Below are 12,952 nucleotides of genomic sequence, written 5' to 3' on the forward strand. Positions count from 1 at the left end.
CATGCACTTTTTAGTTATATTTTTGGAAAATTGTGGCATCAGGAATATTTCTATGTGGTTTGTGAGCTCAAATAGTTACTAGTTACGCAGTCCCGTGCCTTTGTTTACTTATTCATTTAGCATACATTCACATCGCACTAGACAGAGCAACAATAACAACTTATCTTTACCCTTTTCCCGCACATCACATCATCAATTTAGTATATATTATAGAGGCCCGGCTTTATGGAATGTTTTACCTCCCCTTTTAAGATCCATATCATCCCACTCACTCTTTAAAAAACAGCTTAAAAAACATCTTATCTTTTTGTGAATGTGCTAATCACCTCCTGTCCTCTCCATTGCTTTTTTCTTTTTCTTTCAATATCTTTTTCCATCTAATTTTGAGTATTTATGTACCTTGTCTCCTTAATTTCTAGAGTTTATTTGTTAGCCTGAATATGAATTCATTGTGATTATTGATAGGGGTGGAACTCTGTACAAGCCCATTGGGCTTCTTTCCCTCCTTGCACCATTAATTGTTAATGTGTGCTAAATAAATAAAATTAAACTAAACTAAATAATACAAAGTAAATGCTGCGGATCTCTCCAGCTTTGGAGAACAATGAAAATGTGTTTTCTCTACACATTTAAAAACACTATTGGTTGCTTTCTCTACAGCACCATTTGGTAATTTTTAAGTTTACAAAGCAGGACATTATGAGACAGGTATCAACCGCACACATATTTTATTTATGCATGTATAATGTGTATTACATATAAACAACATCCATTCTAGTGGACATCTTCACATTAGAGTCCTTTATTCTTTTTTGGTGCCATCAGTGGGGGGTCCTGTTGTGTCCTCACTTGTCAGTGGGCTTTCTTTTGTTTCTTCGGCTGAGGCTAACACTTCGCTATCTTGACTCACAGAGTTTGTGCCAGGTTCAGCTTCCACTGTCGCTTCAGAAACCGCCTTCACGACAGCTTCCTCCTCGTCAGCCGGCTGTGAAACATCTGCAGCTGCCTGCTGTTGTGTTTGCGTTTTCAACTCCCTCTGGTAACTTGTAGACGGGTCTTCATAAGGCACCACTGACACAGGGATGCGCACTGTGTCCATTCCATTAACCTGGAAGATAAATGCAAAAAATAGGCAATTTGAAATTCTGAATAATGACCATTCACTGCTTCTGCTTTTGGATAAGGAATATTAGCACATAATTATGATTCAAGATAAACCACTAAATTTCTTAAACGCAGATGCTGCATTGTACAAGAAAAATACAATTGTTTATTTTATTGCAACATGCAGTAACGGTATGTAAAAACTAGGGCTGTCAAAATTATCGCGTTAACGCAGGGTGATTAATTTCTGGAATTAACGCGTTAATTCTTTTATCGCAATTAACGCATGTGCAGAATGATCCGCGCCGTGCATCCCACCGGCTCTGTACTACAGTCAGTCCATGCCGTGTTTTAAACTGCTAACGGTCCCCTAGGACGTGTACACACACACACACACACACACACACACACACACACACACACACACACACACACACACACACACACACACACACACACACACACACACACACACACACACACACACACACACACACACACACACACACACACACACACACACACACACACACACACACACACACACACACACACACACACACACACACACACACAGTATTCAAGTTGTATTCAAGAATGCACTACCTATAGAGTCACAAAATAAATGCCATTATATAGCCTATATTTACCCAAAGACATAGTAAAGAGACATACCAATTGAATTATGGTGTGGTAGGTATACATTTTAGTTTGATTTAAATTTATTTTCAGTATAAAAACCATCATTTGGATTTTCAATTATTAGAAATAGTCATTTTAAATGTACATATCCACCTTATGTACATATCTGAACCTTTCCGTTCAGGCATTTTTCAAATGATAAATTTAATCGTGATTAATCCACAGAATCCTGTGATTAATCTGATTAAAAAATGTAATCGTTTGACAGCCCTAGTAAAAACCCTTTGCAAGTTGTCAGGAATCAAGTCTTGCTAACGACTAAATCTATAACATGAAGCGACACTTGCTTCAATGTTTGATAATAAAATGCATGCGATGTAGTGAAATAGGAACATTTCTTACCGTAACTTCACACCAGTAGTCGCCCAACTCCTTGACTGCCTCAAATGGAAGACTCAACACGTGAGGCGGCACAACAACTCCCAGCTAAGGAAAAGTTTTATTAATGAGAAGAAAACATTTACTTTCATGTTCATCAACATGCAGTTACTCTGTGTTTAGATTGGATAATCTGATGAAAGGGAAATAGAAAAAGATAGAAAAAAAGACAAAAACCTTCTTGAGAAACTGTCTGCAGACGACCTCTTTAGTGACCTGGAAGTCTTCGGATGGCATTTTGTTTATATTCAACTTGGAGCGTTTAAGGAAATCCACTGTCTGTAAAATAACAAACAAAAAACAAACATCAGGAAACCTTTGTTAAACAACAATTACAGCTAGAACTTTTTCCGTGTTGTCCCTTTTGTCTCTCAGTTAAATAACTCACGCGTAGTAAACAAAATATCTTCAGTAGATGAAAACTTACCAACTGTCCAGTTCGTGTTTGGACTCTTTCCTCCGACTTCCCCTCACGCAAAAGCTGTTGGTGAACAAGGTGAAAAAGATAAGTAGCTATACTTTGCTTTGTGTGGGAAACATAAAAGACAGTATAAAATGCAATACACACCCTTAGCTCCTCTGCAAACATCTCTTTGTTCTCCGGCGATGGATACACGGCGAGGCCTTGGAGCAGCAGCTTATTTCTGCCGACAGACTTCTTCACAAACACGGTGTCTCCTCGCCCACCAAGCTCTGTCAGGACAAACAAAAGTTATTTTCATAATGTAAATGTTTCATTAATCACACATGTGCGCACTGTAGATACTCACTTGGTACAGTCTGAGTCAGGATGAGCTCCATTTTCTCCTTGGGATTGTTTTTGGTGTCCTCAACCAACTTGTAGATTCTGTGTCTTCGGGGGTGAAGCCTCGGCGGACTGCCAACTTTAGACAAAGGCACCTGCCACCAGCGCTCCACCACGACTGTGTTCTGTGGAAACAACGAAGCACAAGCTTTAATGTGTCTGCTGTTGTCACGTCCTTGTGAAAAGAAGATTTGGTGCTGGTAACAAAGGTAGCAAGTTGTTATTAAAGGTGGACCAGTATGTTTCCGTGGACCAACTTCTTTATGTTCCCCCTAAAATACTGAACTAGACTTGTTATTTGTCATTTATAAAGAACATGAAAAATAAGCAGACAGTTAAGTTTCAGGCAGGCCAAACTTTAAAATATGTATATATTAACGTTGCAGAAAATAGTGAGAAAAGCCGTCACAATTACCAAGAGCTCAAAGTTTAACAATCAAAACTGTTGTGTGTTCAATTTATAACCAACCATATTTTATAAGCTCCATCTAGGCTTCATATTTTGAGGGCATTTTATTATATTTGTGGAGTAACTAAAGCTGTGTTTCTAAATGCATTGTAGCAAAAAAGTACAACAGTACCCCCTAAACAGCAGTGGAGTAGAAGTTGGAAGTGGCATAAAAGGAAAAAAAAAATACCTCAAATTTGGACTTGTGTGCAGTTATTGACTTTATTTGTAAATGTAGCCTACTTGGTTACATTTCACTGATGACAAATATATGACAATAAGTTCAGTAATTAGAGACACTGACGTGACGTGAGCCTCATACAATGAGAAGCAGTTTTTAAACACTGACACACTGTTTTATACACAGTTTATCTGAGCAGAGACACTGACCTGAGCTGCAGACAGGTGGAGGCTCCTGGCCGTAGATTGGCTGAGCAGCTCCTGAAGGACACGGCGGCCCGAGCTCCACATGTTCTTTAAACACCGCGGGTCAACACCGACAAAATAAATAATACAGGGAAAATCACTTAAAAGCAGCTCAGTGAAGTGGAGTTGTAGGCACCTCCACCATTGAATTATTCCTCAGTCAGGTAATCAAAGTGATGTACGAATAGCCTGGTGCTAACCGGTCTGCTAAAAAATGTTGGCTGCTAGTGCCAGTGACGCTAAGGACCCCACTGCTAGTAGTAATAGTAGCCCCGGAAGAAGCCTGAGTTAAAAGCTTATTATAGGCATAGGTCAATTAGGAAAAATTCAATAGTCCGAAAATCTCAAAATTGTTTATCAAAACTAACATAATTCACGTCGAAGGAGACCAAATCGCCTTGCTTTTTATAATATATACTGTTCATGTTTACATTGCAAATCTTTTTTTAAATCCTTTTTTATTTTGTACTGTATTTTTATTGTTTATTTTAAGAATATGCTCTTTCTGGATTCCACAGCTAAGTTCCCCAAAAGATACAAACACATCACAACAGCATACAAATATGTTATTTATCATGTTTAGATGGACTGCTATATTAATTGCATTAGAAAGCGCACGTGCACACACATCCCTATTGCGTCTGGTTACTTTTTTGGTTAATTTTTAAAACTGTTCAGTCTTTGAAAATATTTTTATTTCATTTTATCATATTTTGCAGGTGAACATATGAAAGCATAAGACAGAGAATAATTAAAGCCAGGTTTTCTTTATTCAAGAGCTCGAGCCAAACTAAGTTTATCTAAAACCACTGGTGGTAGTAAAAAGACAACCAGAAATAAATGTAATCAAGCAAACAACATACACAATTTTTCATTTTAAGCAATACTGCAAAAATAACTGTTTCAACACTGTCTTGTGGTGCAACATATAAAAGTAGTTCACGTCCTCCATCTCAATACTGACTCAATATTTGCAGCCACAAGATTATCAAACTATTTATCTTATCTAGTCTTTTCCTGTTCAACCTTTAACTGTTTTGGTGTAAACAGGAAGCGTGCATTATGACAGTGCAGTTGTGTGAGAGTGAGGTCTTATATTTGAATTCATTGGCTTGTTGGTGAATAGATAATGTTGAATTGAGCTGGATGGAGCTGCCTCAGCACAGCACCTTGTGTGCTGTAATAGAAAAGTAACATATCAAAATGTCACAAAAATGCCTCAAGTGAAAACAGGCACCTTTCTTTCTTCGATAGTTTACATTTAGATTGCTGCAACTTTTACATATACTGTACAACTTTAAAAAACTAATACAAATAATGAAAAAAGAACATTATCAGTAAAATGTTGACAATTATTTCCCCTGCTGTCAAATCCATTGCAAATTCCTAAGGCATTTGGAGACATGAACAAAGATTTAAATCACACGTCACCAGCAGCAGCGGGTTCTTGAAAAAGGCTTGTCGCCCCATAGAAAGAAACACGGCTGGGTAGCAACCTGCGTCCTGCAATCACAGTCCTGCAGCAGGTCAGCAGAGCGAAGCAGCACCCACAGGCGAACATGAGGGTCGCAGTGACCCACACCAGGGTGGTGACCACAAAGGAAAACTGGTAGGTTGTCTTGTGGCAGAAAGGAGCGGCTCCAGGTGTGTAGTTTGGAGGATAAATAGGATAGACCCATATGGTGCCTATACGGGGAAAACATTTCTATTTAATTTAGTCAAACTGGACTCAAAGGCCCTGAATACATATTTTCTCAATCATCATTTTTAATATGTGTGATAGGATCCATGGTGAACAAAGATTTTTCTGCCAAAGGTTAAGACAGTTATTTCACATGAGTGATTTCTGGCTGTGCTGTTATAACTGGTTTGAGGTGGGTGTGACTCGGAAAGATAAAATTAGATATAAGGTTTTCTTTCTTTTTTTCCAAGTGTAAAACAATTGCAATCTAATCTAATGCTGCAGAGAAATAATTACAATTCAAAATTCAGGGCTGGATTAGTTTTTGATTGGTATTGGATTAAAAGTATAAAGTAGAATTAAATGGAAATACCAAAGTAAAGTACAAGTAGGCCTACGTCAAATTTGTAAATGCGCACTGTTACTTTACACTAACTGCCACTTGATTCAATGTAAGATATTTATCCTGGTACAAACATAAAATCCCTCTTTTGTTTCCTCCCACCTGCAATAAACCAGCCAAAACTGAAGAGGTGCAGGACGGTCATGCAGACCTGGATCAGGACAGAGCAAAAGACATCCTCGCAGGTGTTCCTGGTGTAAGTCAGAGACAGAGAGAGAAGGCTGGATGCTCCCAGCACTATCAGGTAGATGGGGATTTTGGGTTGTAGCGGACAATTGTTCAGATGCATAGCCCCTGTGAAGCAGATGTTGTTTCCAGAACAGGGAAAAAATACACTGTCAGTATGTACAAAACATACTGCTTGCTGTCAAAATTCACAAAAATAAAATACAAAATATTGCAGTGATCAAACAGAAGGGAACCCACCCAAACCAATGGCCGCAATCATAACCATCCACCAAATAATATTCACCACAACTACGAGGAATGAAAAGTAAAAGGGTCAATGAATGGTATTAGACAGTAAAACATATATAAACAAAAATCCATTGAGGAATTCTTACCTAGTGTTGAAATCTGTACGGCACTGTTAGGCCTGTATTCAACCTCTGGAGCTGGGTTCATATCTGCAGTAAAGACAAAAAGAGTCACAAGTGTGTCACAATGATACACAGACATCAACAGGAAGGGTTACTCTACCTGTAGACGGAGACACTTTGAAGCCTATTTCTTCTTCCAGTGTTCACTGACTGAGAGTAGAACCATCCGCAAGTCAGGGTTAGTCTCTCCTCCAAAAAAAGTGTCAATTTCGTCAACACCCTTGGCTGTTTTAACAGGATGTTAAGACATATTGTATCAGACAAATCATTTCAACAACTGTTTCGCAACATTCTCTGCGTTTAACGAGGTAACAATGATAACATTTGCTGCTTTTATCAATATAACCAATCTGCATGCAAAGTGGGTTGTAAGCCACAAACGAGTCATGAAGTGGTCTTCAATTTCTCTTGCAAACCTGAACTTTTTTATGCACTTGCAGTCACACGGACAGGATGAACCGTCTTATCTGCTCTTATCATTGTAGTAGGAAATGCACAGGGTTCACTTGCTGGCAGTTGCTGCTTCACACATTTTGTCATTTAATACTTTGTGTAGATCAGCTGCCAGACACTAAAAAGTGCCCCTACTTATGTTTACCTTAAATTAAAATAAATTGTATTCACCAAAATGGAATTAAAACATAAGGTAGCATTATTTGTATAATATACGTTATTAAAATTATTTTTTAGAAAGTGTTTTTACTTTGACAAGACAGACAAATGGTAACAATGTTGACCAGTTTGCAGTCTGTTATTATTGATCAAATCTTCAAAGTTAAAACAAAAACCAATGCATCAGAATATCGTTTTTTTATGCTACATCCTCTTCCTTCTTGGCATAACTACTGCCTACACTACCCACAATGCATCTTGTCTGCCAAACGTACAGTCAGAGATAAGATACAACTATATTCAAATATGCTCCCCTTCCCCTCTGAGGTCTAAGGGTATTTTCTCCGATTTGACATACTTATATAGAAACCAATTTTAAATGAGCAAGAAGATATATTATACCAAAGTGTTTTATATGGAAATGTTCAGAACACATTAGGCCTTTGTTTTTTCTGAGGTCTAATTATGTCCTAGAGACCATTGTATATATAAATAATTGGCTTAAATGCTGAAAAATTAATTGCGAGTTTTGAAAAACCTGGACATTTGTGTGAAAGAAGAACCTTTAGTCATCCTGTTGAATTGTTTTGGCTCTTGAAATTGCTTCTCCTAAGCCTTAGCTTCAAAAATGCAGTGGAAATTTTCCAAAACACAGTAGGGAAGTGCACAAAACATGACTAATATGAAATTTAGTCCAGACGCTTTTTGGTAGAAATGTTGTCTCTACTTTCTAAAAACATTAGGAAATTAGACTGAATGAAGACTTTGAACCAAATATGATGATTCATGGGATGTATACTAATAAAAGAGGAAGCATCACAAAACATTTTTCAAACAAACCATTAGGTAAATATAAAAACAATAATAACAAACTACTTTCATACTATGTATATACTCTATGCAGTATGCACTATTTACAAGCTAAGTGGTAGCTGGGGAGCTTAAGGGTCTTGCTTCTCGCGGTGTTTTCTAAGCCTGTAAGGGACGGACAGTATCGCAAGAACATACCCCGGAAACAGGAGAGCCTCTAGTTTGAGATGATGTTTTCAATTTATTTTTCAGCTATATCTCCAGGGAGATATTAATCAAAATACGCGGGCACGCGCACGTTACATTTTTGTGCCACATTTTAATAGCGTTCTGTAAAGTAATGATTTTTTTTAAAGCAACAGTAAATCATGCAAAGACAGTAAAACTGAAAGTTGAAATTGGTATTCCTGACCAGTAATAATTAAAAGCTTAAGTTCTGCAAGTGTTGAATCAGTGACCATGAAACCTGACTGCTTTCATTTGTCCAGGCTCAAACGTAACTCCTGTTTATAGCAGACAAACATTTGTCTTAGCTGAATGGCCTTGTGTCTGAATTGTGCTATATAAATAAACTTGCCTTGCCTTGCCTTAGCTAGTGGAATGCGGTTATTTTACCCCGGGTGGAGGAGTACTAAAATATTTTAATTTATTTGTCTCATTTCAGCTTCCAAATGACCTGATTGGTAATGTTTATTCATAAAATGCGTTAAACCACACAAACACACACACAAAAAACAACTAAAAGGCACTTAAGCAGTTTCCATGACAGTTTATTACCGCACAAAAACCCATTCATATCATATGTTCCCAGTATCTTTGGTGAATGACACATGGAAAGGTCACATTTAAATCATGCTCATTTCAGTAAAGTGGTAAGGTTACACCTCAAGATTGAATTTGAGCTACAACTGCTGCATGTGTCACTGATAGTGCAGCCATTGGCCAGTATTCTTCTTCCTCAGATTAAACTTGCATGCTTCATTCTGGCTCAGACATTAACAGCAAAGCGTTTGATCATCTTCTTTCTCAGGGAAGAAATTGTATTTTTCAAACTCTCCTTGCTATACACCGGCTTTGAAGCCTGTCTTTTCATGACCTTTTTTAGCTGAAAGTCAATGATCGTTTGAATAATAGGAGCAGCAGGGAAGTCCATGCATATGATTCCAAGGCGCTGGTTCAGGTCTGTCTTGGCCCTCAGGTAGTCATACAGTTGTGCGTTGACGCGCTGAGCGACGGCCCTCGGGTACGCGAACACGCCGGCTCCGCTGCTGTAGGTGAGAAAAATCTGGGCCTTGTTTCCTTTGGGTGCAGCCTCCAGGTGTTTATAGACGCTCTTCCATTTCTCCTCCACATGCAGAAGTGTGGGTACCTACAGAGAAGAGCAAATCTTTAATAAATCAAAAGCATTAAAGGAAGCGAGTAACATGGCACGTTGGCGGCTCCTTTGGACAAAAGCGGTAGTATTTTTATGACGCCAGCTGTCGTGAAGCTGTTTTCTAGCTCGTGCCGGGCGTGCAAGATTCAAACGATCAGGAAGCAATATAGTGCATGTCCGTGTGTTGAAAGTGTGAGGCACCGGACTCTTTTCGGCTCCGTGAGAGTGGTTAGTGACAACTAATGCCAGTCAGTGCTACACACACCTGATTGCAATGAGTTGATGCAGCAGTGTCACCTAACTACTCTCTCTCACGGAGCTGAAAGATTACGTGTCCTCACACAAAGCGAATGAACGAGAGACGGCAGTTAGTATGGATCACGATGAGGTAATGTGTTTATGTTGTCGTAAATAATGACTATTTCAGATGAATAATGGTCATCTGATGATGCTGGTGAGGCAAAGTAAACTTTGTTTTAGTAGGCTACCGCTCATTCATTTAGGAGTAAACACTGCAGTCTAGTTCGCTACCGTGAAATTGTGTATACGTTGCTTGGCAACGCCCTCCCGCCCGCCTATCACTCTCCCTTTTAGCTTTTCTTCATTGCATTTTCTTTTTTTTCTTTGATGGTTCAGCCCCGTTATCAGTCATTATGACGACAAATAACTGTCTCAAACAAGGCTCCCGCTCCCCTTCCCTCACCTGGAGGGATAGGCTTCTCAAATCGCACTGCTGCGCCACACTGAAATCTGCGACCAATACGGATATGTGACCATAGAGCATGCACGCGTGAACCGAAAATCGAACTGGGTGTGCGACCAGACCAAACGCAGTAATAAAAACTATATAAAAATGTCTTTCTTTGCACTGATGCACTCGTTTGCTGTTAAAGTTAATTTATGATTATGTGAGGAAACATGAGGCTGTTTAAAAAATATTTAAATACTCGGAGCTGCTTTAAGAGAGTTTAACTTTGGGTTTTATGAATTGCTTAAGCTGCAGGCACGCACAGCTGTATGTTTTGGACTGTGCCACATTTAAAATAATTATTTAAATGTATGTGGCACAGTATTTATGCCTCTGTGCAGGCAAAATACGAAAGTGAAGGGGCATTATGTTTTTGGGTTGTCTTTCCGTCCACTGTTCATACTTACGCAGGTCTGGGCCATTTTTCTTTAAAGCATTGCCTACCACCACTGTACTTTCACTGGCCTGCAATTATATACCTTGTGGAGCCATATTACCGCCAGGCGGAAGTTCAAGTATAACCAAAACCTTGAACCTTTTCTGCTATTTATTATTTGTTATTTATTATTATTTGTCTGGGGCTGTGTTATCATACCTTCCAGTCATCGGCTATGTCCAGAGAACCATAGCGCATCCCCAAGTCCGGCCCAGAAAACTCCTGCAGGACAATGAGCTTCCCTCGGGCCTCTCCCATGCTTGGCACCAGCCGGCTGTGCCACAGCAGGTCCCAGTGAGCGTAGCGGTGGATGTAGTCCACCACTGCGCCATAGATGTTGTGCGTCTCGCTGAACTCCTCCCTCAGACGCATCAGCACCGTCTCACTGGGATACTCTCTGAGGAAGTCGACCACACCCTGCAGCACCTGGCCAAAGTGCGCCCGCTGATAGGACACCCCGTGGTGGATGGTGAGGTTCCCCTTTTTGTGATGGAGACGGATATCCAGGAAGCGGACGCCGGCTCGTAGCTGGGAGGAGAGGCTCCAGGTCTGGCACTCTGCGTACACACCGCCGAACAGGGCCATGGCGTTGTGAGTGCCGGGCATGGTGACCTCAGACAGCGGCTGATCATCGGGGATGCTGGCCATCCAGGACGGGTTGAGGAACTCCGGGTTGGGTGTGTCATCGTAGTCAGGTCTCTGAATGGCACCATAACTCAAACCAATGACTCTAAAGCATAACAGAGGTTGGTCACAGGTGTCGTCAGTGTAAAAGCTTCAGGTCTTTGCAGATTTATTTTGTTCTCAAAGAAAGTCAAAGGTTGTAGGCTTATTGTTCATGATGAGTATTTTATACTTCCTTTATGACTATAAAAAATGGTTCTGAAAATGCAATAAAACAAAAATTATTTTTTCAATGTACTCACCCCGCCAGCACCATGAGCTCAAGTAACAACATCTTCATTTTGACTGGACCTCCTCTGATGTCACTCATCATGTCTGATCAGTTCTGCTGGTCAGCAGAGGCAAAGGCAAGAAAAACACAGCTGAGGTCAGCATTTAGTTACATGTAACATGAATTTGAAGTTTAATCTAAAGTGAGGATGACCATTTAATCAGCTAGAACAAGAACTATGTATCTATTAATAACCATACTTCACTTGTATAGAACGATTGTATTAATACTTCAAGTATTTTTTAACAATCATATTTATTAGTATTTACTAATAAATAGAACTAAGATGTTGATAATGACTTGCTTGTTAGTGTTGTACAGTATATAGAGCTACTACTGATTAAAGTTTTATACCATTTCCAATATTAAGGGATACATAAAAAGTATTAAGTCTCTTCTGCTGCTGTCATGGTATTTACCCCTGCACCCCTGAATACAAGATGCTTAGTTCAGGCAAAATGACTGAAATGTACATATATCACAGACGGTAAACACGTTATGGCAAAAAATATATAGTTAAATCAAGATTTGAATCAATATAAGAATGAAACTGATTAGATTAAGTTGAACTGAATTCCACCTCAACTATTTTTCTCTACCAGGCCAGCATGTGACTGCGTATTAGCAAAAAAGAAAAAACCCTTTCCCCTCATGAAAGTATGTCAACCGATAAAAAACAAACAAACAGTGGAAACAATTTGATCCCGTTCGACCTCAGCTCATCCCCTGTCCTGGCCATTTCAATGGCAGGCTTAAACCTTTCTAATCCCAAAACTGGAACCAAACCATCATCCACTGCCGCTGTGTCAAACCTGCTGATGCGTTGATGTCCGGTCCAGTTCGCACCACAAGTTGTTTGGTCCTCGGTCCGGCCCGGGTGCCTGGGGGACAGAAAGAGGGAGAAACAGAGGGGCAGAGGGGTCAGAGGCAAAATGACAGAGTCAGTGTGTCGACCTGGGGATGTTATTGTGGGAAAATACCAAAGAGGAGGAGCTGAGCGTGGCGTTACAGAGCAGAGGGGTGTGTGTGTGTGTGTGTGTGTGTGTGTGTGTGTGTGTGTGTGTGTGTGTGTGTGTGTGTTTGTGCAAGGGCTATTCATCTGATCGTGTCCCTAAATAACTGTGGCTCAGAAACACAATTATGTAAAAAGTCAGGCCAATCGAAGGATGAAAAAAATCTCATGAATTTGAGTCCACGTTGAGGATGTATGCCTCACTGTCACTTTTATTTTAGTACCTAATATGATTTAAAATACATAGTTAAATATATCAGAAAAATATATATTTCAGTCACAAAAGCACCAAGGGTTTGTCAATGTCCATCATCCTCAGGTGCGTGTTTTCCCATCGTGTTTCCTATCACTTTGTGAAAGCCCCCTAAAATAGGCGCACAGTATTGATAAGGTATGTGATAAGCCATGTGTCAATACAAAAGTAAGAATTTGAATAGATACTTATTGTCGTTTTGATT

General features: G+C 39.6%; 3 protein-coding genes across 3 annotated transcripts; all 3 read right to left on the bottom strand.

The window, feature by feature from the left end:
• Positions 1–711: 711 nt before the first annotated feature.
• mrpl9 (mitochondrial ribosomal protein L9) lies at positions 712–4,083 on the bottom strand. Its single transcript, XM_080045061.1, has 7 exons — positions 3,828–4,083; positions 2,955–3,114; positions 2,753–2,877; positions 2,612–2,665; positions 2,362–2,463; positions 2,149–2,232; positions 712–1,108 (listed from the first exon to the last, which is right to left on the bottom strand). Exons 1-7 carry the CDS (start codon positions 3,906–3,908, stop codon positions 803–805), a joined length of 912 nt encoding a protein of 303 aa, XP_079901187.1. The 5' UTR covers positions 3,909–4,083; the 3' UTR covers positions 712–802.
• Positions 4,084–4,653: 570 nt separating this feature from the next.
• On the bottom strand, positions 4,654–6,735 carry LOC307263650 (transmembrane protein 272-like). Its single transcript, XM_080044852.1, has 5 exons — positions 6,647–6,735; positions 6,511–6,573; positions 6,374–6,424; positions 6,050–6,241; positions 4,654–5,549 (listed from the first exon to the last, which is right to left on the bottom strand). The coding sequence occupies exons 2-5, from the start codon at positions 6,569–6,571 to the stop codon at positions 5,284–5,286; spliced, it is 570 nt and encodes a 189-aa protein (XP_079900978.1). The 5' UTR covers positions 6,572–6,573; positions 6,647–6,735; the 3' UTR covers positions 4,654–5,283.
• A 2,221-nt stretch (positions 6,736–8,956) lies between these two features.
• On the bottom strand, positions 8,957–12,337 carry LOC307264429 (1-phosphatidylinositol phosphodiesterase; the record flags this gene model as incomplete). Its single annotated transcript, XM_080045840.1, has 4 exons — positions 12,295–12,337; positions 11,454–11,536; positions 10,687–11,257; positions 8,957–9,337 (listed from the first exon to the last, which is right to left on the bottom strand). The coding sequence occupies exons 2-4, from the start codon at positions 11,522–11,524 to the stop codon at positions 8,957–8,959; spliced, it is 1,023 nt and encodes a 340-aa protein (XP_079901966.1). The 5' UTR covers positions 11,525–11,536; positions 12,295–12,337.
• Between the last annotated feature and the right edge of the window lie 615 nt (positions 12,338–12,952).

Source organism: Ammodytes marinus, assembly GCF_949987685.1.
Source record: "Ammodytes marinus genome assembly, chromosome: 17".
NCBI lineage: Eukaryota > Metazoa > Chordata > Actinopteri > Uranoscopiformes > Ammodytidae > Ammodytes > Ammodytes marinus.

Excerpts from the sequence above, each read along its gene's own strand:
- mrpl9 (XM_080045061.1), bottom strand. The coding sequence starts at position 3,908 with ATGTGGAGCTCGGGCCGCCGTGTCCTTCAGGAGCTGCTCAGCCAATCT. Across the intron at positions 2,878-2,954 it reads CCTGACTCAGACTGTACCAA|AGCTTGGTGGGCGAGGAGAC; the intron begins GTGAGTATCTAC and ends TTGTCCTGACAG. Across the intron at positions 2,464-2,611 it reads AAACACGAACTGGACAGTTG|ACAGTGGATTTCCTTAAACG; the intron begins GTAAGTTTTCAT and ends GTTATTTTACAG.
- LOC307263650 (XM_080044852.1), bottom strand. The coding sequence starts at position 6,571 with ATGAACCCAGCTCCAGAGGTTGAATACAGGCCTAACAGTGCCGTACAG. Across the intron at positions 6,425-6,510 it reads CGTACAGATTTCAACACTAG|TTGTGGTGAATATTATTTGG; the intron begins GTAAGAATTCCT and ends CATTCCTCGTAG. Across the intron at positions 5,550-6,049 it reads TTTTGGCTGGTTTATTGCAG|GCACCATATGGGTCTATCCT; the intron begins GTGGGAGGAAAC and ends TTCCCCGTATAG.